Source organism: Macrotis lagotis, chromosome 2, assembly GCF_037893015.1.
Source record: "Macrotis lagotis isolate mMagLag1 chromosome 2, bilby.v1.9.chrom.fasta, whole genome shotgun sequence".
Lineage (NCBI taxonomy): Eukaryota > Metazoa > Chordata > Mammalia > Peramelemorphia > Peramelidae > Macrotis > Macrotis lagotis.
The window spans coordinates 190,382,268-190,410,162 of NC_133659.1; the positions used below are offsets into that span (position 1 = coordinate 190,382,268).

The 27,895-nt window shown below is 33.4% G+C and overlaps 1 protein-coding gene and 1 long non-coding RNA gene across 6 annotated transcripts; one reads left to right on the plus strand and one right to left on the minus strand.

Moving 5' to 3' along the window:
• Positions 1–1,100: 1,100 nt before the first annotated feature.
• On the plus strand, positions 1,101–27,518 carry FBXO47 (F-box protein 47). Of its 4 annotated transcripts, XM_074224067.1 has the most exons (12): positions 1,101–1,272; positions 2,088–2,183; positions 4,216–4,422; positions 6,018–6,188; positions 9,206–9,282; positions 11,059–11,136; positions 12,835–12,943; positions 16,037–16,213; positions 19,487–19,633; positions 20,524–20,666; positions 23,553–23,712; positions 24,009–27,518. In XM_074224067.1, the coding sequence occupies exons 3-12, from the start codon at positions 4,242–4,244 to the stop codon at positions 24,119–24,121; spliced, it is 1,356 nt and encodes a 451-aa protein (XP_074080168.1). In that variant the 5' UTR covers positions 1,101–1,272; positions 2,088–2,183; positions 4,216–4,241; the 3' UTR covers positions 24,122–27,518. The 4 variants fall into 4 exon arrangements, with proteins under 4 accessions (XP_074080168.1, XP_074080170.1, XP_074080171.1 ...); XM_074224069.1 differs by lacking the exon at positions 2,088–2,183; XM_074224070.1 differs by lacking the exon at positions 24,009–27,518 and having other exon boundaries at positions 23,553–23,978.
• Positions 2,720–25,409, minus strand: LOC141513851 (uncharacterized). Of its 2 annotated transcripts, none has more exons than XR_012475894.1 (5): positions 25,057–25,409; positions 24,577–24,680; positions 7,511–7,814; positions 6,446–6,554; positions 2,720–6,193 (listed from the first exon to the last, which is right to left on the minus strand). It is a non-coding gene; the product is annotated as an uncharacterized LOC141513851 (long non-coding RNA). The 2 variants fall into 2 exon arrangements; XR_012475893.1 differs by having other exon boundaries at positions 6,401–6,554.
• Positions 27,519–27,895: the final 377 nt, after the last annotated feature.

Here is a 27,895-nt window from a genome sequence, read left to right on the forward strand (position 1 = left end):
GCAGAAGTGGGGTCTAATCTCAACTTTAACCTGAAGTGGGAGGGTCCCACTCTCCCACTCAAGCTATGTATAAGAGCTGAAGTGGACAGGCCCAATTCTCTCATCCCATTAGTCAGAGGTAAGTGGGTGAGGTTCTCCGTGTTAACTATTCACGACCAGATGAGGACTAGCCCAATGGTCTTATTCATGAACACAGGTGAGTACCCCGTCTTCCCATATTAGATATTTATGAACAGAAGTGTGTGAGGGCGGGGTGTCCAACCCTCTATATTAACCAGAAAGAAGTCCTCCCAATTCTCTATATTATTATTTACAGACATGGAGGTAAGTGGGCCTAGTTCTATACATTAATTATTTTTGAAGGAAATGGGTGTGTCCAACCCCTCCCTTTAACCAAAGTGAGTCCATATTGATTATTCATCACAGAGTGGGCTGGTCCTCAATATTAATTATGCATAAGAAAGGGGTGAGCCCAAGGTCATTTACCTTTCACAAGCTAAGTGAGCAGACCCAGCTCTTTCTCTTAAACTAAGGTAAGTAGTCCCAGTTTTCCATATTAATTATTCATATTCAGAAGTAGCCGGGTTTGACCCTCTCACAGTAACGGAGGCTAAATGACCCAATTCTCCTCACTGAATACTTATACTAATGAACGCTATTATATTATGTGAATGATTATAGGACTAATGAATGGTTGGGGAAAACTCTTATTTAAACCCCACATAAGTGCCCCCCCCCCGCCTCCGTATGAATTATTCATGAACCCAAGGTGAGGGTGAGCTCAACCCTCTCCATTTAGCCCTTCCCAAACCGAGGTGAGTGGGCCTTCGAGGAGGGCGGAAGGCGGGCCCCAAAGTGTGAAGGGTTGGCGGGAGATCCAGGCCGCCGCACGTGTCTAACTAGGCTCGGGGGTGGGGCCTCGGGGGAAGGGGCGGGGAAGAGCCGCGGAGGAAGTGAGGGGGCGGGGCTGGAGCCTCCTGGGTGGGTTCCAAATTGATTATTCATGAGGGCGCGCGGGCGGCTGGGGAGGAGGCGGCGGCGGAGGCGGCCGCGAGGGCGGGAAGGCGGCGGAAGCGACTCCCGGTCGCGCGCCTCCCGGTCGCGCGCGCCTCCCCACCTCTCTGTCTTCCCTACTTCCTCCCACCCGGGGAGAACTTGAGAGGGGCATTTTTTTTTTTTAGAAAAAGTTGTTTTTTTTTCAGATTTAGCCTTCCAGTAGGGGGATTAAGGGGCGGAAAGGCGGCCCTGCCTCGTTTTCCTGTGACATCCTGGGTAGGGAACTGTCAAACCTTGTGGTAAAGAGGGAGCTCCAGGCGATCCTTGAGGAGAGGCTCGCAGCAGCTGGGATGGAGCTGGGGGGTGGGGGGGATGCCGCCCCGGGACCCTGAACCCTCCGGGAGGCCCCTCACCCTTGTCCCTGGCCCGCCCTCCTGCCTTGCCCGGAGGGCCTTTCAGAACTCTCCCCGGGGCTGGACCAGAGAGGCTCCAAGGCCAAGGCCTGACCCGGCTTCAGAGCCTGGGGGGGGGGGGCGGGGCCTGCCGGGGCCCGGCTGCCCCGGGGCTACTGGTTCCCTTCCATCAAAATGAAAAAAAAAAAATGAATTGTAATTTGATAAGTCTTCCTCCAGGAAAATCCTTTGCCCAGAAGCTTGTCCCTGTATCAAAAGCAAATAAAAGGCAAAAAAAAAAAGCCATCATTTAAGTATTTCAGGAGATTATTTGTAAAAGCAGAGGCGGGGCCGGGGGGGGGGGGGGGGGGTAACCTGAGGTAACTGGACTGAAAGCATAACCTAGAGATGTTCAAAAAAGCCATCCTCTTTCCTTGAAATATGGTAAGGATTAGTTTCCTTATCTGTAAAAGGAGATTGGACTGAGTGACCTCTAAGTATTCCAGCCCAAAGAGGTGACAATTAAATCTTGTGCATGTTCTAATGAGGAATAGCAAAGGGAATTTGTTGTAAAAGGATCACTGATACTCATTTTAGACTGAGTGAGTTTATGGCAGAAGAATATCTTGAGGGGATGAAAAAAATGTGTATCTCTGTCAAGTGTAGCACTTGAAAGTGGTTTTTATTGCCCTAATTTAGTCAAGTTGCCCAAAAAGAAGACAAATGACTACTGAACCTCAGTCACTGAAGAAAGCCTTTGCTAGTATCATGTTTTAGTTGGAATCTCTGAGAAGTGTAAGCTGCATTATGCTTTTCTATTTTCTTTGATAATTTTGCACCTGTAAATATAACAATAGTGACTTTTAAAAATACTTTTTAATTTTTCTGTCTTTAGGGTATAATCTATAAAAAGCGATGCAAAGTTCTTTGTGGTGTTTTAAAAAGTTGATAAAATTGTGCATGAGTCAAGTAAAAAATTAAGCTTTAGGTTTATTTATATTTTAAATATCATGTAACTAATTTAAGATAAGTTAAATAGAGTATAGTTCCTTACATGAATATGTGACAAATTAGCTAAAGCAGTATTCTGGGCACAAAGCAGAAAATAAATACTTCAGCCATATTTGCAGGGCTTTAGTGAAATATCTTAATTGTTTAAAAAAAACAGCATTTACATTACTAACTGCTTCATTCAAGTAAATAACCTATTGACTTTTATAAACTTTATCAGTAAATTTTCATTCTTCAAATCATTGTTCAATCTTTCATTAAAGAAAGTTAGTAATTCTTATCTTAAAATGGAATCAAAGGAAAATTTAGTTGTTTCCCATTTGAATTCTATTCATTTAACTAGAGTGAAGTTGCATTGTCTGTGAATCACAAAGCATATATTTATAATCTCAATAAACTGGAGCTAGCCAATTAAAATACAGAATGGAGAATCTGTGAGGTCTATATTTTTTTCCTCTTTGGAGGGGTGGGGGGGATTGCTACAAACAAGGTATATGACTTTACCAAATTCCAAAGGGACAAAAAGAAAATTGCTATTTTTAAAGATACATTAACTGCTTTCTGTTTACAATTATTTTGAAACACCATGCTATTTGACAGAAATCTGTGCTTTGTAGTAGCATTTTGATCTTTTTCATGGTACTTATTCACTACTTTTCACACTTAGCATGATTTTCTTTGACTCTGAATATATTCAATTCAGTTAAAAATGTTAAGCTTACTATGTGCAGAGAAGGTGCAAAGATAACTACATAAACGGCACATCATATTGACTCAAACAGAAATTGTATATGGGAAATTTTATATGGGAAGATGTTTGTAACCTATCAAGCTATCATTTGGGCATTTTTTTAAAATCATAGTATCATAGATCTAGAACTGGAAGTCACCTCTTGGGCCAACCAATACAATCTCGTCATATTACAAATGAAGCTTAAAGAAGTTAGATAATATATATAAGGTCATACTTAGCTAATAAGTAACAGAGGACAATGTGGTTCAGTTAAAAAAAAAAAGTAACTCTTTCTAGAGTCAGCAGACCTGAGTTCCAACCCTGCCCTAATGTTTGCTATCTGTATAACCTCCTTGTGCCTCAGTTTCCTCATCCAGAAAAGGAAGGATTGGACTAGATGGTCTCCAGAGATCCCTTCCATCTCTAGATCTATGATTCTAAGAGCTGGGATCCAGTTAAATTCAACAAGCATTAATCAAACATCTACTATGGGCTAGACAATATACTAGGTTCTGGGAATATAAAGACAAAATGAAAAGTCTATGTTCAAGAATCTTCTATTCTTTTGTGGGGGATGGGACTAGAACAACATGTACCCAAATAAGCAAATAAAAAATATCTACAAAGTAAATAGAAATTTTTAAATGTCTGTAAAAGATTTTGTGATTCTTAAAAGAAATGTCAACTATTTTTATTATTTCTGACCAAAGAATTTAAGGAAAGTATAATGGAGGATGTAGTTTGGGGCAAGTCATCTCCTCTCCAGGCTTCAGTTTCCTCATCTTTTAAATTACAAATCTAAATCTTATGATATTAAGCAAACCCAACCAGGGAGAGTGGATAGAATGTCAATTAATGTAGGTGAAATTAAGAATGAAGGCCTCCCAGGCTTAGGGAGGATCATGTGAGCAAAGGAATGGAAGAAGTAAAGTCAGTGGAACAAAGAATTATCTAGATTGATAAGAGCAAGAGTCAAAGCTACACTTGTAAGCTGGAGCTGGATTCATTCATGTCTTCATCTTCTTTGTATCTTTTCCTTACTTTAATTCTCTTTCCTCTGTATCCCATCTTTATTTTAAATAGGAGAAATTTATGGGATAAAGAAAAGGATGACATCCATTGTAAATACCAGCTTCACCTTGATTCCCAACCAGAAATACAGACGTAGCGATCGACGATCCAACCATTCTTGCAACATCCTTGGCTCAGATTCTCAAAACTTATCAACACTTGGAGATTTTAAAGCATTACCATTAGAGCTTTTCCAGCTAATTTTGGAATATCTATCAGGTGAGGTTATAGGATAGGAAATATTGCTATAAGTAAACTAAAGAATTCACCATTTCAGGGGTGGCTAGGTGGTGTAGTGTATAAATCACCAGCCCTGGAGTCAGGAGTACCTGGGTTCAAATCCAGCCTCACACATACTTAATAATTACCTAGCTGTGTGGCCTTGGGCAAGCCACTTAACCCTGTTGACCTTGCAAAAACCTAAAAAACAACAAAAAAAAATAAATTAAGAATTCAACATTTCTGTTTTCCCTAAGAAACTATACTTTTCAAAAGACCATGTATCATTTTTAATATATTTCAACTTAGCTTAACCTAGTTTCTAAACTTAATTTTCTGAGGGATAATAATAGATACCCTATGTCAAGGAATCCCAACTTTTTTTTGTTCCTATATCACTTGACTTTAGGTAGTCTTCTTGTAACCTCACTTTCAGTTCAATATGAAAGGAAATAAATTATATGATTTACCAAACATATGGACATAAAAATAAAGAGATTAATTTTTCAGAAAACAGTGTGCATGTAAATAACATTTTAATATCATAAAGTTGTTAAATGTTTATGAGAAAGTTAAATAAATTTGTGAGATCCTTGAATCTGTTTCTTGCCAGCCAAGTTATTCCTGGTAGGTGTTTTTAACCTAGGATCAGTGAGCTTGTTTTTTAAAATATTTTAATATCTATATTTCAGTATAGTTGGTTTCCTTTGTAATCCTCTAGATTTTCTTTTATGTATTAAAAAAATTCTGAAAAAGGGTTCACAGGTTTCACTAGACTGCCAAAAGGTCCATCACACAAAAAAAAGCTAGGATCTAAGTTTCTGAAAGAGATACCTGCATATCATAAGTCAGCCTCCAGTTTCTTTCTTGAATTGGATGTGTAAAAAAATGATAAAGGACTGTGAATATTTATTCAAAGAGATGAATTTTTATAAACTATATTAGACCTAAACATGTTTCATTCCAAAAATTCTGTGGCTTCATTAATAGGAAATCAATTCAAACCTCCTGGTTATTTCAGAGCTCAATTAACTTATCTTTCACCTGGTCATTGTTGCTGATTTTTTTCTAGATCAGTATAAAAAGAATTGTGTAACAAACCTCAATTCATTTTGTTTTGATCAGTAGGAATTATCCCTTGACTGTCTCAAATTTTTCAGATATACTACATTGCTTTCTTCATTTTCCACTCCAAACCTCTCCTCCTCCCACCACCAAGTTCTTTTTCCAATCCACAAATTAACTAACACTATTACTATGTTAATATTTCAATAAGATAATATATTATTTATTAAACATTCTTCACAAACCCTTGACAAGCTTCTCATGTCCATGGTGGATACTGTTAAGTATCCCCAGAATGTGTCATATACCATGAGAACCTTTGGATTAGATGTACCAGAAAGTAGATCCAACCCCTTAAGACAGGGTCCTAGCTTTATTTAAGTAATTTTAATGTTTATGGAAGTCATAATTCTCCATTTTTTTGATAATTTTGTTAATGTATTAATTTATGTGATTAATTATATAACTAAATATAGTACTGGTTAAATTCTTATAGTTAAGCTAGTTGTATTGGGTTTTGTTGTTTTTAGTGAAGGATATCAGCATGCTAAGCATGGTGTCGAAAACCATCAGCCACCGCCTTATTACTTACATCTCAACCTCATCAGGAAGCAGAAGGCTTTTACAGCAAGATTTTCATACCCTGGACCTGTCTGGCAGAAGACAAGGCTCCTATATGCTGGAGCACTACAGATCTCTAGGTGACCTATAAAATGAGAATTGTGACAAATAAAGAGCTACATTTATTTAAGGGAATTCTCATCTATAACTCTTTTGCTAATGGGGAGTAAAGATATTTTTCAAATATTGCCTGGTATATCAAGGATTTCATTCCTTTTAAAAAGATCTTTCCCCATTAATCATGTATTTCCTTTTAACTATAACCCCAACATTTCTTTTGTGAAATGTTTACCTTAAAAGATAAATATAGAAGAAAATATTTTTGAAAGGAACTAACATAATGTAGTCACTTTTTCTCTTTTTCTTAGGTTACTTGATTGGAGCTTAAGAGTTTAGGGATGTGTGGCCTTGGGCAAGCCACTTAACCCCGTTTGCCTTGCAAAAACCTTAAAAAAAAAAAAGAGAGAGAGAGTTTAGAGAACTGATATTTCTGTGTAGAAGCTTCCTGTGAAACATTATGAGTTTAATTTCTGAATCTTTTATCTTTTTCAATTATATTCTAATCCTGTAAAAATGAGTCAAGCCTTTAAAATAATATATTGAATAAAATCACTATTCTCTAATAAGAAATTATGATTTCCTTTTATAAAAAATCCACACAAATTATTAAATCATATATTTTCCAAATTGTCATTAAATGGAGTTCAGCATAATCTTTCTTCCCTTGGCCTATAATCATTTATCTTTTTTTCTCCTAGTTTACTATTTCTGTTCTCTCTTAGAGGAATAATGATATAAAAATCTAATTTGGACCTTACTGATGAACATCAATTTAATCACAAAACTTCTGTTTTGTGCAATTAACCTTAGCATGATAGCAAAACTAAAATTTCACCAATGGTGAAATTCAGAGCTGAATAAAAACAAAAGAGCTCACTAAGCAAATACTGAATTGCAGCTCATGTATGCCTAATTTTAAGATAATTATCAGGAAGACTCCAAGTATAAAATAAGAATATTTAAACATTTAGATTTAACAAAATGAGTATAAATTGTGTTTTATAGTCTTACTATATTTTCTGTGTTAATAAACCAGATTAATTTAAAGTAGCCATTATTTTTGTCTATTATTAAAAATTATATATTTCTTCAAGGTTAGGTCAGGGTGGGAGTTAAAATGCTTGTTTCAATATTTTGTTTTGACCAAATGAAAGAACAAATTAGTACAGTTTTCCCCTACTATGATTAAATCTTCAACAAAGTCCTAAACAAAACAGCCTAATTAACAAATAAAAATTCTTCATATTAGTAAAATTTTCCAATTTCTTGAATGAGTAAGTATATAATAATCTTAGATTTCTATAGCATTTTTATATTTCATCTCTTTTGATCATGTACTTACATTTGATTCATATGTTTACTTCAAGATTCCATTTTACTTTGTAGATAACCTCTTTCTTCAAGTTTCTTAACATTTAAGAGTATGGACCATTTTTTCTTATTGCTGTTCTTCCCTGATCTTTTATTGGTTTCAAGCAGTAAGATAACATTTTCAGAATCTTTCACTCTGAAGACTGTGAATTTTAATTTACTGCCTTCATACAAGAAACAGAGCAGATGGCTAATATGAAGAGAACATTGCATCTGAGTCTATTTTTGTAGGAGGAAAGAAATTTAAGAAATTGGTCTGTAGGTTCTCTAAGCACCTGTAGCATTAAAAAAAAAAAGGAAAGAAAAATTAGCCACTATTGTTAACATTTTATGGACACTATATACCTTGAAAATCAGGTTTTTAATATTACAGGAAGCATCTAATATTCAATTACAGCTTATTTCCCTAGCCAAAATATGAAGGGAAAATATTTACCACTGAAAAGAGCCTATTACATATAAAAACTAAGCAAAGTCAATATTTAAATTTCATATTTAATCATAAGTTGCTCAGAATAATTTTCAAAAATTATATCAGTAGAATTTACATTTATATAATTTATATAACTTTTAATCTTCTATTTTTTCCAATTACATGTAAAATATTTTTAACATTTGTTTTTTAAAATTTTGAATACCAAATTCTCTCTCACCTTCTTTCCTATCCCCCTTCATTGAAAAGGAAAGCAATTAGTTATAGGTTATACATGTGCAGTCATGCAAAACATATTTCCATATAATTAAATCATTTTTAATGGAAGAATCATTGCCTTTACTGTTGCTAAAAGTCATGTTTTTAGGGTTTTCCCCTATGAAAAAAAATTATTTTCAGAATAAGAATAAGTAGATCATATTTATCACAGGACTTTTAAAATTTCCATTTGGGGAGTACAGTGCATGTAAAGTCATAGAAAGTACACAATCCAATCACTGACACTTTAGCAATAAAAACTGAAGATGTAAAGTTCTGTGAGAAATTAAAGATTTTTTAAAAAATTATCTGAAAACACTTCTATGCTCTTCTTAAAAGGATATTTTTGAAGGAAAATTTTAACACACGTAATAGTCCTTAATTTAGCACACTTAATGAAACTATTTGCAACTTCTGGAATTCTAAAATAGTTTTCATTTTAAATTTCTATATGTTTGGGGAAAAGGTTAAAATTGCTTTTGTCACTCTAGCAAAGTTCTTCACTGACAATTGTGCTTGCCTAAGGAGACAAGATGTCAAGAAATATAGCCTTCCCTGACATATCCACAAATTTTACTCAATATGCCTTTTTAGTCCAAATATTTTACCATGTTTGCAACTTTAGAGTCAATATCATATTTTTACTAAACTATGTTTTTTATTTTATTTTAAAATTTTTTTATCTTATTTCAATGTATAGAATAAAACAAGCAATTCCATAATATAGTATAATAAAAAGTTGATTGTACATGAAACTACAATATCATATTTTTTGCAGAATATGTCCCTGTCATAATTGGACATTAAAACAACTTAGTAAACAGCATATGCCTTGCACCTCCTTGCCAGACTTTGTCTTATCAGTTCACAGTTGACTTGGTTTAGTATTACTTTGATACTTTCAAGAGATGTGTCTACTTGGTCTGTTTAAATCATCTGCCATTTTCTTATATGTGTATCTGTTTCCTTTCTCAGGTTTATTGTTTAAAAGGTGTACATTGCTGCTGCCCACAAAAGAAAGGCTAAAGTACATTCATAAGATACTCTCAGAAGTAAGAATAAATTTATACTTCTGAATACATTCATAAATTTATTTTATAGTAAACATGTTTAATAACTGTCTTGCAATAATTTTTAATCTATTTCTTATAATTTTCATTTTTTGTCTTAGGATAATGAAGTATACTAAATATTTATTCATAATGATCAAGTGCTTCATGTACTCATGTATTATAAAATATAGACATGTTTATCTTGGTTTTTAATCATCTTTTAAATGTATCTAAGGAATTTATTCAAATTCATGGGATTTCTGTGGGAGAGTATAAAAAGCACTGTGCTTGGAATATGGATTCATTTTTCTAATTTGACATTTCCTAGCTTCATCATGTGGGAAAGTCATTTAACTTTAGATCATAGTTTCCTCACATAAAAAATGTAGATAACAATATTTCTAACCCCTACTTCATAGTGCTGCTATATGGAAAGCACTATAAAATGCTATATAAATTTGAGTGATTTTTGATTTTACATTTTTAAGCCTATATTGGAATTATAATCAAATTTTTTTTCATTTAATTTGATTTTATTTTCAAAGGAATATACACCTTTCTCTCTCATCTCATCTTTTCCTTCCTGTTCCCCTTCCATCCACCCTCTCATTGAGAAAGCAATAAAAACAGATCCCCAGTTACAAACATGTATAGTCAATCAAAACAAATTGCAGAATTGAGTGGTCATGTCCAGAAAAAAAAAATGTCTTAATCTGCATTCTGAATCCAATGCTTCACTATCAGGAGTTAAGCAGCACAGAGGGTTTTTTTTTTAGCACTTTCTTTCTATTCTTTTCCCACTTTTACTTTTTTCAACTTCTATTTTCTACTTACCCTATTGTAATGGTCATTTTTAGATAAAAAAAAATACTGCAAGTGCAACTATAAAGTTCCTACCTGCATTGGTAGAGATAGTTTCTTCATATATAAGTTCCCTATCTAATAAAAAATGTCACTGTTCCCAGTTAATAGGGTATAAAATATTTCTCACATTTTATTTATTATGCTGGTATGATATTCATTGGAAATGGAATTCTGGCCTAAATTGTTGTAATATCTCCAAAACTGACATTTCTATATATCTCATACATTCAATATATTGACCCCAGATTTATCTTCCTTTGAATATAATTAAAAATTCTTAAAACATTACTATTTTCTTATTATATTCCCACAAAAGAACTTTCAAGATTTCCTAATTTTTTAATGATAAAATCCAATTGTTTAATCCTATCTCCTAATTTGCCCCATCTAACCAATGCAACATGAACTTTCCCCAAGCATATGTTCTCCTTACCATTCCCTATGAATACACCATATTAATTTCTGTCTCTTTATCTTTGACCATGCTATTTGGCTACTTGAACTGTCTTCCCTCTCCTCCCTGCCTGTCTAAATTATACCAGTCTTCTAAGGTTAAACCAAGTCCCACCTTCTTCATGAAGGCTTTCTCATTGTTCTATCCCAAATGAATTTCTTTCTCTACTGAACTCTTAGAATATTTATTGCTTTTCCAACCTATTTAGCATTTACACATAAACTATATTATGTTATTATTTAACTGTATAAAATTATCTCCCCCGGAAGAAATCATAATTTTCTTGAGGGCATAGATCCCATTTAATAGGGGTTTTCGTAGCTACCATACCTGCGTATATAGGTATATATCTGTATATAGCACATAGCCAGGCACTCAATAAGTGTTATTAAAATGCATTTGAAAGTCAAATTGTTACAATGTAATTGCTGAGGAAATAACAGCCTTTCTCTTTATAGGTTTCATGTTTTAAATTCAGTGGCTGTGGAATTCCTATGCAGTGTTTAGGATTGCCATGTTATGGAATGTTTTTACAGGTACTGTACCCAACAAAGGGAGGAAAAAGCATTTTTTATTAGTTAATAGGAAATAGAACCTAGAAGTGTGTCTTAAGCCAAGTAATAGAGGTTAAAATAGTTCCAAAGTGAACAAAAACAAATCTGCGCTAACTATATTGCTCTGACCAACACTATTTTGTAATCATTAATACATTTTACTAAGACCCTAACTTAAAGTTATGACTCAAATGTTTTTGACCAATTGCCCATTTATAATATTATTCCTGCAGAATATAGCTGCCCTTGATAAGGTTCATTTCATGAAAAGTTGTGATTTTCTGAAACCATAGGTGGGGCTTGCCTGTACTCCACCTTGAGTTTTATTGTGAGTTTCTCATTATAGTGATAAAGTTTGGAATGAATGCTTAAAATTTCTGGAATGATTTCAGGTCTAGAACCAAAGATACTGTGATCCTAAAAATCTAGTATATCTAATGAATACAAGGATTTTGGACTAACTCTAAAATAGCTTACAAGCACTAGTACCACTATACTTTCAGAAATCAATTTTTTTGTTATTGAAACTATTATTTCAATAAAAAGTTATAATATGGCTAATCTTGTAAACAGGAAAGGTAAAGATTGATAAATCTGAGACTATAATTAGAGATACCTTTTTTAAAAAAAAGCTGGACACTTTTCTAAATTAATCTGCTAGAAGCAATTCTAAATAACTTAAAGAGAACATTTTTAAATGACAGAAATTCAATTGAATTATTTTTGGAGAATTTATGTACCTAATCACTTTTTTGTTTTTAATTTTTTTTAACAGATGTCTGACTTGGTTTTGCTTTTTTTCCTAATAGATAATCCTAAATTTTAGCTGTAATAAATGCTTTCACTATATACTATATGAATGCTAATATTTATAATCATTTAACTATTGGTAAAAGATAGGTTTTTGTTTGTTTTTCACTATAATCTCGGTTAATAATCCTAAAACTCAGGACCATAGTATAATTCTGAGTGAAATCCCTAAATCAATGTTCCTGAAATCTTGTCAAAAAGTAGGCCCTGGTGGGGGTGGGGGCAACTGATGGTGCAGTGGATAGAGCACCTGTCCTGCAGTCAGGAGTAGCTGAGTTCAAATCCAGCTTCAGACACTTAATAATTACCTAGCTGTGTGGCCTTGGGCAAGCCACTTAATCCCATTGCCTTGCCAAAAAAAAAAAAAGTGGACCCTGTTGAAGAATCAGATTTTCTTCTATTGTCAAAGTTCAAGTCATAGTGTATGTAACAAAATAATAAACTATACATAAGAACTTCAGTGTCATTTAGAAAGACCATTGAAAAGTTAATGTCTTTTTCAATAAAAGAAAGGAATTTTAATTTAGAGTATCTTAAAGATACTATTTATAAAAACTATTTCCTGTATATGCGAGAAAATCCATAATGAATGAGAACAAAATATGCTGCAAATCATCTTTATAAAAAGCAGAAGTGGGCCAGCTAGGTGGTGCAGTGGATAAAGCACCAGGCCTGGAGTCAGGAGGACCTCAATTCTAATCTAGCCTCAAAAACATAATAATTACCTAGCTGTGTGACCTTGGGCAAATCATTTAATCTCATTGCCTTGCAGAAAGAAAACAAAAAACAAGCATAAAAAGCAGAAGTAACTTGAACTTTAACTTGATGGTCTGCATACCTATAATATTTCCTTTATTTTGTTATCTTTAGACCCTAACAGCAGGTTGGGATGAGTTGGAGTGCCATCGTGTTTATAACTTTTTATGTGAATTGACTAATCTACCCCGAAAGGTGCAGACAGTTGTTTGCAGTAAACCAGGTAAAGAAGTGATATTCAAACAGAGTATTTTAAAAGGGAAGTAAAAAAAGGAAATAGAGACTAAAATTCAAAAGTAGGTTCAGTAGCTCATCACAGTGTTGAAAAGTTAATTTTAAATACCACTTTCATCTGCTCCAGTCAGACTTGATCTTTTTATCCCCTGAACCTTACTTGCAGATTCCTATCTTGCCATGTTTATGTCACTTTCATTTCTTACTCATCATAAGAATAAGTAGCCTAATAAGATTGTAAGTTCCTTGAGGGTAGGAAGTGTATTTTATATTTTTTGAATTTTCCTTAGCACCTAGAACATGATAGCTTTTCCATAAATATGTTGATCAAAAAGGAAACATAATCAACTTAGACAATAATTTGGTCACAACCTTTTTGATTCAGTTCAATTCAACAACTATTAAGGATCTACTTTCAATAGATTGCTGGATGGTATAGGGAATACAAAGGCAAAAAGGAAACAATTACTACCCTCAAATTTACATTCTACTGGACAACACAACATGTACATCGATTGGTGAATAAAATTTGAAGGGAGAGAGAGCATTCACTACTTAGAATATTGGAGAAAATTTTGAGTAGAACTTTGAAGAAACATACTAGAAAAGAAAAAAATAAGGGATTGCCTTTCAGAATTAGAGAATAAATTATGTGAATGGGAAGAGAGAGAAATGCTGAGTCATAAGGAATACCTAGACCAATTTGGCTGGAACATAGAGTATATAAAAATGAGAGAGTAATAATGAAATTAGGCTAGGACCAAATTATGAAGGACTTTTAATACTAACTTTTGGAGTTTGTATTTAATCCTAAAGGCAAAAGGGAGACCCTGAAGGTTTTGTACGGGGGAAAATGAGATTATTACTCAAGAGAAAGATTATTTTGGTAATTGTACGGAGAATCAATTAGAAAGGAAAAGATTGAAAACAGGAAGAAATTAGAAGGCTACTACAATAATCCAGGTGAGATGATGAGGGTTTGAAATACAATAGTGACTGAATAAGTGAGAAAAAAATGGAGACAGGTGCAAGATATATTGTGGAAGTAGAATTGACAGGACTTGGCAATTGAGTAGATAAAAAAGGAGGGTAAAAAGGAAGAGCCATGAATAACTCCAAAATTATGAGTCTGAGTACCTCAGAAAATGTAGTAGTGTCATCAACAAAAATAAAGTTGAAAGTAGGAAGTAGGTGCAGGTAGGGAAGAAGAAATATATTTTGGTCATATTGAGTTTAAGATGCTAATGAGGCACCAAAGTAGAGATATCCATCAGACAGTAGAAATTGAAGAACTGGAATTCAGGAGAGAAATCAGAATTAGGATGTTATAGATTGGGAAACATTTGCATAAAGATGACAATTGAATCCATGAAAATAAGTAATATCAATGAGGAAAAATGAGACAGAAAATAGAGCTGGGATTGAACCTTGGGTGATGCCCATACTTAGAGGGTAGGAGACAGATGTTGAACCAGCAAGAAGACTGGAGAAAGAATGATCCAACAGGGAAGTGGATAAGCAAGAGAGAACAGTGCTACAAAATCAAAGGAAGAGGAAAGGAGATAATGAACAGTATTAGAGTTAAAAGTCAAAGAGGCTAAGGGACCATGAGGACACTGGTAATTAGAACAGTTTGAGTACAGTGGTGGGTGGGACTAGAAGCTAGATTGTAAAGGGCTGAGAAATAAGTGAGATGGGGTGGTGGTGAGGAAGAGGAGGCAATGAATCTAAACAAGACTTTCTAGAAGTATGGCAGTGAAAAGGCAAGAACTAGGATGATGCCTTGAAGGAATTATAGATTTGAAGAAAAGTTTTTGAGATTGGGGTAGACCATGGCCAGTTTGAAAGCAATGAAAAGGAGCCAACAGATAGGTAGAGATTGAAGATAAGAGAATTAAGAATAGGGCAAGCCCCTAGAGGATATGGTATCTAGGACACAGCTAGATATGGTATGTAGGACACAAGCCACAGAATAAAGTAATGGAATAACTTTAACAGAGAGAAGGGTGATCTTCTGTGATGAACTGGAACAGGAAGAGAAGAAAAATAAAGATTTTAGAGGGGTTTTTTTTGAGATATTGAGTTAGGGGAGATGAGGGAGTACATATTAGATGATTTTAATTTTCTTGGCAAAATAAACAAGATTATTTTCTGGGGGAGGAAAGAACCTCATAGGAGTCTTAAAGAGAGAATAAAGTTTGAAGCAGTCACTGAGGGAAGTGGAATAGAGGAAGAATCAAAAGAGAATAAAAGATTGCAATGCAGCAATGGAAGCATAGTTGGGATCAGATAGTATCGCTTTACATAGGAAATCCAGTATTCACAAGTATGTGACTTCCTTGAGCAGTGTTTGAAAACATCAGGAATTAAGAAAGAGTGTGGGAGTGGTTTAGGGGGCTTGATGATCCAGAACTTTGTTGTGTAAGACTGGTAAAATATCTTTCACTCTATATTAACTAATGATGTATAGCTCTATGTCTTTCTATGAACTAATTTTTTTTTAAATTGGAAATCTCATGAGATTCTGACCAAATTGTTCTTTTTATTAACCATGCTCCTAATTTTAATGCATCAAATGGGGCAAAAACAATGAGCAGATTAGCAAAAACTAGAAAATTTCTTTTTCTAGAAATTTTAAGAAAAGATTCCTAGATTACTTATTGTCTAGAGACAAAATAAAATAAATAAAATAAAAATAAAAATCAGTTATTTTATTAATTGGTTAATCCTCTATCAAAGCAGATTGCAATCCCTCTCTACCCTCTTAGAGCTTCTATAAGTTTCTGACACTAAAAATATACGTCATTTAGTGGATAATTTTCAGATAATTAATTTAGTCTGTTCTTTGGACAACTGACATCCAGTAAATTATCAGGCCCATACTTGAAGCCTTTGTAATTTGTAAGGCCTCCCAAATTTTGCATTTTAGTGGCAGAGTATATATCAACTCCACAATACAACAGGACTTTAGAGTTGGGCTTTATTGAAGATTCTGACTTCACTGTGTGAATCCTGTGGGTATTTCCTTGCTTCAATTTTTCCAGAAAATTTTTGAAGGTAGTTTGTCTAATTTCTTTCTTAGGAAGTTCCCGAAAGTTGGAGTTAAGGATTAGATTATTCTGTCGGAGTGTACTATTAGATCACTGGATACAGCAAAGTGACTCTGCCTTTTGGTTGACTCGAATACTAAAGCCATGGCCAATGGTGAATCAGGCACGACTGCTCTATATAATCTTTGGACCAATATCATCTCAGGATGGTAAGCCCATATTTTCCAGTAAAGTCACATTTCTGTTTAGCTTGATTTATTTTAAAGGAGAAATACTGTTTTGTTATATCTCTTTGGTTTCCCCATTTCTAATAATCATATATATTTCATGATTATACAAGTATATTTGTGGACTCATAGAAAACATAGTATTCCTGGGGCAGCCCATTTACTTTGTGTCAACTTAATTAGGAAGTATTTCTTCATATTAATCCTAAATCTACCTCTCTACAATTTCTTTTTTCTTTTTTTGCTTACTTAATTCTAATTCTACTTACTTTTAACAGGCATTTACTTTCCATTCTGTTGCCCTTCCCCCCTAAAAAAATGAACTGTAAAAAGAAAAAGGAAACTTTCATAATGAATATTCATGGTTTATGAAAACAAACTCCCATATTCATCTTTGGTCTTTTGGAATCATAGTTTGTCATTGCCTTAATAAGAGTTCTAAAGTCTTTAAAAGTTGGAATTCTTTTTTGTCACTCTATAAATTGTTCAGTTTCATCTGTTCACTCTGAATCATTCATAGAGATCTTTAGTGTTTCCTCTGTAATTTTCCATTTCATAATTGCTAATGGTGTAATAATAATATTCTTTTACAATCATACGCTACAATTCATTTAGATATTCCCCAATGGACAGGCAACCCCTTTAGTTTCTAATTTTTGCTACTATCAAGAACTACAATATATATTTTGTAAATAGGACTTTTTCTTCTTTCTTTGATCTCTTTGGTGTATAAACCTACTAGTGGTATTGCTAGGTCAAAGTCTGATGACTTTTGAGGCATACTTTGAGGATGACTCTATAATAATGTATTAGTGTAGCTACTTTCCCATAGCCCCTCTAAAATTTGTCATTTTCCATTTTTTATCACCTTTAACAATCTGATGGTGTGAAGTAAAAGTCAGAATTGCTTTTGATGCAGTTTGGGGCTCAAGTGGTGAGCCAGGGTTCAAATAGTAAAAGAATTCAGGGAGACTCACAATTCAAAGTAATAAAGGATAAGTTTATTTATTACACAGATGCAAGGTTATTGCATGTGGGCTCTATCTCTAGAGCAGGGATGGGGAACCTTTGTTCTGCTGAGTGACATTTGGACATTTATAGTGTCAATCACCTGATATATTTGGTCAAACATTTAATTATTTCACCCTAAAGAGTTCTTAGATTTATTGAATTAACAATCCCTCCTGCGACTGCCATGGTAGCACCAGATCATCAGCCTTTTGTGGTCTGGTCAGACATTTCCTGCCCCTGCCCTAGAGGATGAGCAATTAGCAGGGGAAAAAGCTAGGACTTAGCAGGGGAAAAAGCTAGGACTTAATATATGGGTACAAAGGATGGTCTATGACCTGGGAAAGGGGTAGAGGTAAGCATAGGCTTAGTGTAAAAAATTATGTCAGGATGTTCAGGGGTAAAAGTTCATTTTAAATAACAAAGAGCTAACAGTTATCATATTGGCCTTCTGCCTCTACCTCCCTGTCCTTGTAGGATATTCCTAGAATTAAGATTGGGTGTTGTATCTAGTTGGTAGGTCACAAGATAATGACTGTTTTCAATTCAAGGTCTTAGTACAAGGAAGAAGATTGTTCTCAGGAATGGTAGTAAGAGATGTTACAAGAATATAATTTCTCAGGATACACAAAGTCAGCACAGAAAGACCCAAGATTTAACTATTTATTGTCTGCTTGGTATTTCCATGGTGTTTCTGTGACAATGTATTTCCTTAATTATTAGTGATTTAGTGCAATTTTTCATATGATGTTGATAGTTTGGATTTTGTACTTTGAAAACTTCAAGTTTATATTCTTTGATAATTTATCTATTGGGGGGATAGTTCTAGTTCTTTTAACTTTGAATCCATTATTTGTGTATCTTAGATATAAAACTTTATTAGAGAAACTTGCTGAAAAGCTTTCTTCCCTGTTAGATTTCTCTCTTAATTTTGACTGATTTTATTGGTACAAAAGCATTATAATTTTGCATTATAATAAATGTCTTTTATCTTTGATTCTTTCTGTCCCTTATTTAGTCATGAACTCTTCTGTCCATATTCTGAAAGGTAATTTCTTCCATGCTGTCCTAATTTGTTTATGTCATTATCTGTGTCTAAAATATGTACTTATTTGGAATTTATCTTCATATTTAGTGCAGGAGGTTGGTGTGTGTATATATATCCATTTTTCCAGAATATTTTTACAGGCATATTTTTACATTGACTTATGTAAACTTTAAACTTCAAAGATGGAAACATCTGCTACAATTCATTATCAAGTATATTTCTATTATCTTCAGTGTTTAAATTAAAAAGGTGCTATACATTTTTCAATATTCAATCACTTTTTTTGCCTAGGTAGTTAGAAGAGAATAATGTAATTAACGATCAAAAAGAGAAGTCAAATATATATATATATATATGATTTGTTGTGATATATTTGTGCTCATATGTACTTTTTTCTTCCCACAAGCAGAGAAGTTTTAAATTGATATGACTTGTATGCTCTGATTTAAAATATTTCAAAGCTACCATGAATAAGCATATTAATATTGGTTGGTTGGTTGTTTGGTTATTGTCCTTCATTATCAAAGAAGATCAAAATGACATCACTATTTTGAGACAAATTACAGTGTGTATATCTGTGGTTGATCAGACCAATAAGAACTCAGAATGCTCTATCACAGGTCGGGACCAAATAGTCCATGTGAACACCTGGGATACTTACTCTAAATTTACATATGTCATGTTTACTTTGAGTTTCTTTAATTCTGTCTTCCTCATGGAGTGCAGCATCCTCCTGACAAGGGCACATCATGCTGGGGCCAGTGTCTCCCATGCTGTACAATCAATTATGTCCCAGTATCACTTCTTCTGATCCCTTGTGAGCATAAGTGCTCATATATTCTTAGTATAAATCAATGTTTAATACTGATTTAATTAAAAAATTCAGTGAAGTTATAAAAATCCTATTTTTCTTCATCCCTATTTGTGGTATGTCAGTAGCATTTCTTCATACTGAAAGCATTACTCTGCTTACTATTGGCTCTATTAAATGCTGTTAATATGATTTGTCATTCTAATAAGTAATATTTTAAAGTTATATTGCATCTAAATTGACTTTCCATTATGAAAATTCAAATAAATGTAACATGCTTAAATAATGGAATTTTATTTTCTAGTATTATTTATTTTTTATATTACTGGAACCATCTGCCTGTCTCTCAAAGAAATTTTGTCACATTTTCCTTGTTACAATTATTCAGGACAGGTGCTTTGGCAGAAAATGACAGAAGGACCTACAGATGAAACCAGTCTAAAAGGCTTAGCTGATGCCATTAAATTACTCTATGACACTGACTCTAAAGAGTGGACAGCCGATGATGTAATCAGCCTTATCGATGAACTATCAGGTAAACCTGTATTTTTACTAATGTTCATTATACATTACACATTCCAGGGGCAGCTAGGTGGTGTAGTGGATAAAGCACTGGCCTTGGAGTCAGGAGTACCTAGGTTCAAATCCGGTCTCAGACACTTAATAATTACCTACCTGTGTGGCCTTGGGCAAGCCACTTAACCCCATTTGCCTTGCAAAAACCTAAAAAAAAACCAAAACAAGACATTATACATTCCTACTGGGAATAAATTTTCTATTTTAAATCATAATACTCAAATATTTTGTTAGTAGTGAATTTAGGAAGTTTTATTTTTAAAATTGAAGAATGGATATAACTTAGACTAAATACATATATAATTTATAGCTTCTTAGTTGAACCATAGTAAATTTATCAGCCCAGACCTCAAACTCTCCATATGTTCTTCCTATAGGAGAGGGAAGACTAGTTTCTGACCCCTGAACAATCCTGAAGAAAGGTTCCATACATAGCTTCATTCATATCATCCTGCATTATGAGTCAGAGAATCAGAATAAACATGATTACTAGTATATCTATAGTATTTGTATAACATTAAATTTTTTTTTTGCAAAGCAATGGGATTAAGTGACTTGCCCAAGGTCACACAGCTAGGTAATTATTAAGTGTGTGAGACTGAATTTGAACTCAGGTCCTCCTGACTCTAGTAGGGCCAGTGCTCTATTCACTGAACCACCTAGCTGCCCCGACATTAAAATTTTTATTCTGGTTGAATACAATAATTGAAAAGCTAAAATATTTTCCTGAGTTATTCTTTTGGTATTAATTTTCTCTTCTATAAAATTATATTATGTTTTTAATGATGATTACTACCAGCATTGAATAATTTCTCATTAAATAACTTATTGTTTTTCCTACAACAAAAGTGGTTCCCCGAGAATGGCTTCTGGAGAATAATGCACGTCTCCTTATCCTAAGTGGAAACAACATTTGTTTCACCTTCATGGCTAGCAAAGCTGTGAATGGACGGGCCAGCGAACTAGCACGAATGATAGTCTTTTTGGCTTTGGTAAGTACAGAACAAAGTCTCTTCTGGTACTCAGAATAACACTGTAATTTACCACCATCTAAAGTGGTGAATCAATCTTCCTGTATAAATGAAATATACTTAAAATATCAATTATTTTGAAAGAATAAGAATGTAGGTAATCTTTAAAATATCATGTTTTCAAAATATATACAGTTAACTAACATCTTTTAAAACATCCTTCAAAACCCTTCCTACTTTTTTCCCTCTCTTTTTCCAAATCATATCCCTCACTACCTTAGGGAGGATAGGAAATAATGCTAGACCTCGTGATCATCAGTCTCTTCATTTAACAGAAGAGAAAACTGAGGTCTAGAATGATTACCTGACTCATCTAAGGTCAATCAGATAATTAATAGTACAACCAGAATTCAGATTCAGTTCCTCTAATTTCAAATTTTTTTGTTCTTTCTATTTATACCATGTGTTTTAAGAAAAAAACAAAACACCACAACCCCAACACCTGCTCCAGGAATAACTTTCTATTTAACTTTATTAAATCTAAGCACTCCTTTTCTCTAAAATTCTATATTCAGCTTATATTCTATCTCAGCTCTATAATTCTAGGATGATTACTTTCTCTACCATATTTACTAATATTCTCAAGTCATTTATGTATGTATATATTTCATCACCCCTAAAGGATTATAAAATCTTTGAGGGAAAGGATTGTCTTTTTATTCTTTAGGACTCAAGTATGGTGTTTTCTATGTAGGAGATATTCAGGAAGTGCTTGCTGACTGACAGTAATTAGTTATCCATATCCTTATATAGTTTGCTATACATGATGAACTGGTCATATGAAAAATTATTAAATAAAACTTTCCCCCCTTCTTGAACAACTTTAGCTATAAATATACAATCATTACTTATAAATATTTTAGTTGAATTGGTATAAATGACCTCTAAATACTATATATGTTAAAATTATTAGTTTTTTTCAAAAAAGTAATCAAGAACTTTTCCCTATAATGGTTCTTATGTTAATTAATGATATTTTTTGACAGTCATGGAATTGAACATCTCTTAAGTAGTGTTTCTCATAATTAATTGAGCTGTGCAATTTTTTTTAGATTTGCAATATATTAATAAAGTTATATATGCTGATAAGAGTTGGAGAAAGGAAGATGTGAGGATTTACTAGGATGGCTATTATAAGGATAAAAGGAGGTTGAAGAATTTGTGAGCCAATATAGAAAAGAAAGCCTACTGTCTTGCCAAAAATGCCTAACAGAATTTTTGATAATGCACAATTCCATAATTAGTATTGCAAGTGGAAAAATATCCCTAGCATCAAAATGTTTTCATTAATCCCTAATCATAGCATATAGGATACCAGGGTTCCACAGAATTCAATTAGTGAAGGTATGATTTAAAATATTTTCTAAATTTGTACCTTTTGAATGAATTATTAGGCTTGCAAGCATTTTTCATTCTTTTGTTACACATAACTAAAATTGGATATTCTTCAAAGTACATAATGATCCAACACAGTTATATACTTTAAAAATCAGCAAAGATATTTCTTTCTTATGAAAGATATCTGTAAAAGTCTAAAAGTAACAGTATAGAAGGTAATTGTTTGTCTATCACTTCCACATCATGACTTTCCCTAGTGTGTTTTTAATATATCCCAGGTAGGCATAAAAAATTAAATGGGAATTTTGGGGGAATTTTGCAGAATCCACAGACAACAGGTGAAGGCCAGCAGATGACCCAGAGCCTATGATCAAATACATAACTCAAATTTTGAAATAAGGTGCTGTAAACATCCCTTACATGAAAAAGAAAAAAATTAGACTTCTCTGGTAAAAAGGAAGGACTGAAAAATTTTACTCAGATTTTCCAGTTTGCAGGAACACCACAACCTAGCCTCCTGATGTAGAAGGGATAACTGTAATTATTACTAGCAGTAATCATCTTGTTAACAGCTGATATTTAAATAACACTTTACAATTTACCAGTTGATTCATATGCTATGATCTCATTTGATTCCCCCAACAATCCTGTGAGGTAGTTGTTGGTGTTTAGTAGTTACAGTTATTTTCAATCTTTGAGAGCCATTTAGGGTTTTTGTGGCAGAGATTGGAGAGGTTTGCTATTTCTTTCTCCAGTTCATTTTACAGATGAGGAAACTGAGGAAATCAGGGTTAGGTGACTTGTCCAAGGTCACAGAGCTAGTAAGTGCCAGAGGCCAAATCTGAACTCAGGTCTTCCTGAGTCCAGACCTGGCACTCAATCTTTTGTGCCATCTATGTGCTCTGAGGTAGTTAGTACAAGTATAATTATATTCATTTCATGATGAGGGAGGAAACTAAGGTTTAAGAATGTGACAACTTGACTAAGGTCATATAGTGAGTAAGTTGTAAAGCTAAGTCTCTGACTCCTAATTCAGTTATTTTACCACTAAACCACAGCTAATAGCTATTGACTATGCCAAGTCAAGTCAATAAGCATTTATTAAGTGCCTAACAATGTGTTAGATAGACATTGCAGTAGGTGCTGGGGAGACAAAGAAAATCAAAGAACAGTTCCTGATCTCATGGAGCTCACAGTCTAATAGAAGACAACATTCTAATAGCTATGTACAAACAAAATATATGCAGTATAAATTAGATATAATCAACAGAGGAAAAGTACTATTAAGTACTATTAAGGGGTTCAGAAAAGCTTCTTGCAAAGATGAGATTTTAACTGTTTCTCAAAAGAAACCAAGGAAGTAGGGAGATAGAGAGGAGGAAGAGAATTACAGGCATGGGGGACAGCTTGTGAAAATGCAAAGTGTCAGGAGTGTCATATTCAAGGGAGAACCAAATTCCAATTCCAGGGGCATTCACATTGATAATGATCTTTGTATGTCTAAATCAGGTCTGTGAGAAGGACCTGTACTGCATGGACTGGGCAGTAAAAATGATGCAAAAAGTCTGCAAAGTCTTTAGCACTCAGGTGGAGAGAAATAACTTCCTGCAGAATGTGGAAAATGCATTTGCACGTGTTATAATGGACATGCTGCAATCAGTTATGTCAGGTGAGTACTTACATAGGCATTACACAGAGGTGCAATAAGAATGCTCAAGTTCACATAACTAGGAAAGGGGAAAGTTAAAAATATCACCCACAATTTTTGACTCCTAGTGCAATATATTTCATTCCAGTATTTCATGGTTGTCATAATTGATTTTTTTTGACTGGGTAAAACTTGTTGATTTGTCTTCTATTAAATTATTCAGGGAAATTTTGGAAATTTTGTGTTTCAAATAAATCTTATTTTAAAATTAATTGTCTTCCTCTCTCCACTCTCTCTATCCTGTTTCTGGTTTTTAGGAGACCGAGATGAAGAAGATAGCAGTTTTTTGAATTTGTTTCATCTTGTGAATGCACAGGCTAATTTCCATAAGGAGGTTTTATATATAACCATGAACAGTAATTCCACCTAAATACTCAAACATGATTTTAGAGAGTGCCTCACTGATCCAACCTTTAATAGACAGCTGCTTTTTCTTCATGTTCAACTTTTCAGACATGAAGGATAATGTCTGTGTGACTTTTTTTTTTAACTAGTTACCCTGTACTAAGGACCAAAAAAAGGTGCTCTAGTTATAGCAACAATTAATTACACCATTGAACCTAGAATGTTTTTGTGAAGACTTGTAAAGGAATTTGGGGCTGTGTAAAATATAAAATTCACGCTTTTTCCATCTCTCTCAATATATAACCACAATGAGAATATTATTCACATTACTGTTCACTTCACTTTTGCAGACAGTAACAGATCATCTAGATATAAAGAAAACATATTTCCCCCTTTTCTTTAAAGTGAATCATATATTTTGCTAGGGATTGAGATAAATGTTGCAAGAGAAAAAGTATAAAAGGAAGGAAATTAACCTACCTTGATACCTGAAAAACTTCAGAAGAAACTTATTTTTTCTAGTGTGATGCTTCTTTCATGAGGTTTTTCCTTCATCCTCGGAAAGTGAGTAACTTCAAAGAGGTCTGAAAAAGGAAATTGGAAATATCAGAGGTTAGAACAAAGGAATTAACCTTAGAAAGATCTCATAAAAAGGACAATGACTGGTTCTGCAGCTGAATTAATTAAATCCCAGGAAGAGCAACTTGCGGAGAGCAGAGTTCTAGAATAATTTCACCCTAACCAACTTTCTCTGCTATATCACAGCTATAACAAAATTCCAAGTCCTATTGGGTCTAAAATAGTGTTGGAATCTATCTCTTTGTAGTTCTGCCTTCCATTTCTTACTTCTACTAAAGATAAACTCTTGGTGCCCTGCTGTGATCCTTTTATGGTCTAGCATTTGGATTTGACTCTCACCGACCTCTAGCTTTCTTCACTAAACCACTTGAAATGACTCACCTGAGGATACAGAAAGGACCCTGAAGAGTAAACACAAGAAGTGAAAATTTCTTGAAGATAGGATGGGAAAAATGCATATTATGGGAAATTCTGGTATGTTTGGTTATGTTTGGTACATGAATAAGACAGGAAATTGGACAAAACCAACGAAAAAGCATAAATTGTGAGAAAATAGTTGTGATAACATTAAACAGGGTTTCACTGAAGTTTCTGTTCCAATAGAATTTATCTTGGAAAGTGAATATTTCCTTACTATAATAAAAGTTTTTGCATGGAACTTTTTAAAAGAAGAAGAAATGGTCCAACTTTAATTCCTTTGATGGTGGGAGTTTTTGTTCCAGATTTTGGATTAGTTTTTTCCTGCAAAAACAGAGGATCTTGCTGTTTTTAATTTAGTTTCATTTTGTTCTTTTTCTGATAAGAATTCCCCCCACATTTGAGGTCTAAAAATGAAAAGTTGGGAGGTGCCAAAATATGTAATATGATTTTCATTTCAATATAATAGTTTTTGTATCCTTAAAAAACCTTGTACATATTAGCATTTATTTAGTACAAACATTGTTGAACTTAAGTTGAAAATATATCCTACTGAATAATTTTAGGGTAAAAAGGAAAAATTATTTTTTTAACTAATGATCATAATAGCTTTAAAGGAAATTATTTGCATGTAGGTAGTAATGATTTTTCATATTGTTCACTGTAAAAAAAACTAAGCATCATGCATCTTAGTTCTAGAAATGTGGCTTATCAAAGTTTCTTTTGAGTTATTATTGAACATTATCAAAACTATTTGGTTGTTATCAGCAAGACTGCAAAATTAGTAAGGTAAGGTTTCTGTAAAATATACTCCAACCTGGATTTTAGATTTTATATTGATTTGTATTAATAAGTTGGCTACTCTGAAGAAAAAAATATATTTTCTTATACTTTTTCACAGTAAAATGTTAGATCACCTTCCAGCTAGAATTGGAGGAAAAACCAAAAACTACATTTATTCTTTGTTGATGGTGGCTAATTTGCCTTACTTTGCCACCAACAAAAAATAAACTGACAGATTTTAAGACCTGTCTTTGAGGACAACAAACAACATTTGTAACCAAATTACAATTTCCTTAAGTCAACCAGTACAATTTTCCATGAAGTGATATTTATGTATTTGTCATCAGGAAAAAATTGTGAAGTCATACTTTTAAAGAAAATTTTCTATTGTTTTTAAAATACTTCAGCTAAATTAAAGGAAGGGACATATATGTGGCTACAAAGCAGTCATTTGAGAGACATAAATAGCATTAATGCCCCTGCAAAGAAGATGGTTAGTCAATTTTCACTAATTATCATAAGAAAAAAATCATAACAGTAATATTGAAAATGCTAAAAATTACATGCATTTTTTTCCCATAAATTAGGTTGACATAGATGTCTGCTGGCCTTTTTTTCCATTGGTTTCCTTAGTTACCTATGACCTATTGATAGGATAAAGGTCACTTCCACAAGAAGACAGCTTCCAAAATGCCATTAATCATAATAATTATAATAATACTCATTAAAAATGAGTTCACAGTTTTTGCCTAGTGTCAAGTGCTTTATATCTCATGCAACTACAGACCACCTCTTGTAATAGATATACAATTTTTATCCCCTAGCTACATCTTATTCAGTTGGCAAGTGTTAAGTGGATAAATTGTTACCTAGAAGTTGATCAAGTCAAGTTGCTGATCATCATGATGTGCTTTAAAGGGTGGATAATGGATACCTTATTTTTTGCATTTTGGCTCTTATGATAATGTAGTTTATGATCTCAGTTCCTCTATCAATAGCAAAAGAGTTAGTGCCAAAATTCTCATCTCCTTCTGAAGACTGGAATAACTATTGTGTGTGTATATATATATATATATGGATATAGGTATATACATATATATGTGTGTATATAAGTGGAAACTATATTTTATGCCAGTGAAAGTATAGAATAGCTTAACTTCTCACAACAAAGAGTTATATCTCTACAGATTTCTGTGTCAGAAAAGGTTGTGAGTATAAAAAGGGAGCATTTAGTAGGTGCCTGCTTAGTTATTATATACCTTACTAGCAATTTGACTTCACTTACCAACTCCACAAATTAGTTAGCTATGAAGCCTAGAAGAAATCAGGTTATATGTATATACCTCCTACTTAGCTAAAGCAAGATTGAGGATGAAGAAATAAACTAAAAGATGCCTGCACTATCAAAGCTTCTCCAGGCAGAAAAATAACTAGAAATATTGAATACTTCTCATTAAGAAAGTAAGGGGGGGAAACTCCAGAACATATCTCTGAACAGCAAACTGTATCTTACAAGAGTCTTGACTTTGAAAAAAGATATTTAATATAGGTAGAATTCCAAGATCACTGCTTTTTTAAATGTGTATTGAACTAAAAAAAATTGTTGTTATAAAAAGTTTTATATTTATGAGAAAAAATGTATTCAAGAGACTAATATTTAATGTTTGCTAAATTATATTTTAATTTATTTCATATTAATAAAGTGAATTTGTACATTTGAAAAACTTATTCAAAGTTTGGTTTTATTAAGGCCATTGGAGTTTAATTTGTTTATGTTTTTGTGGGAAACTCAACTTTACATCAATTTTGATTACTATCCTTTTGTGATTAAAAAAAAAGTGATGCTTTACATTTAAATAACAGTCATATATACACAAACCTAATGACATAAAAGCATCATAAAATTGCATCATTAATCAATATTTAACTTCACTGTTCCAGTGAGTCTGCAATCTAATCTGTATGGCTATTTCCTCTAGTGATACAAATTGCAACCTGCCCTGCATATTTAACAAAAGTA

What these genes read in the sequence shown, in the direction of transcription:
- FBXO47 (XM_074224067.1), top strand. Translation starts at nt 4,242, where the DNA reads ATGACATCCATTGTAAATACCAGCTTCACCTTGATTCCCAACCAGAAA. An exon ending in ACCAATATCATCTCAGGATG is followed by an intron (nt 16,214 to 19,486) that starts GTAAGCCCATAT and finishes ACAATTATTCAG; the next exon opens with GACAGGTGCTTTGGCAGAAA. An exon ending in GCTGCAATCAGTTATGTCAG is followed by an intron (nt 23,713 to 24,008) that starts GTGAGTACTTAC and finishes TCTGGTTTTTAG; the next exon opens with GAGACCGAGATGAAGAAGAT.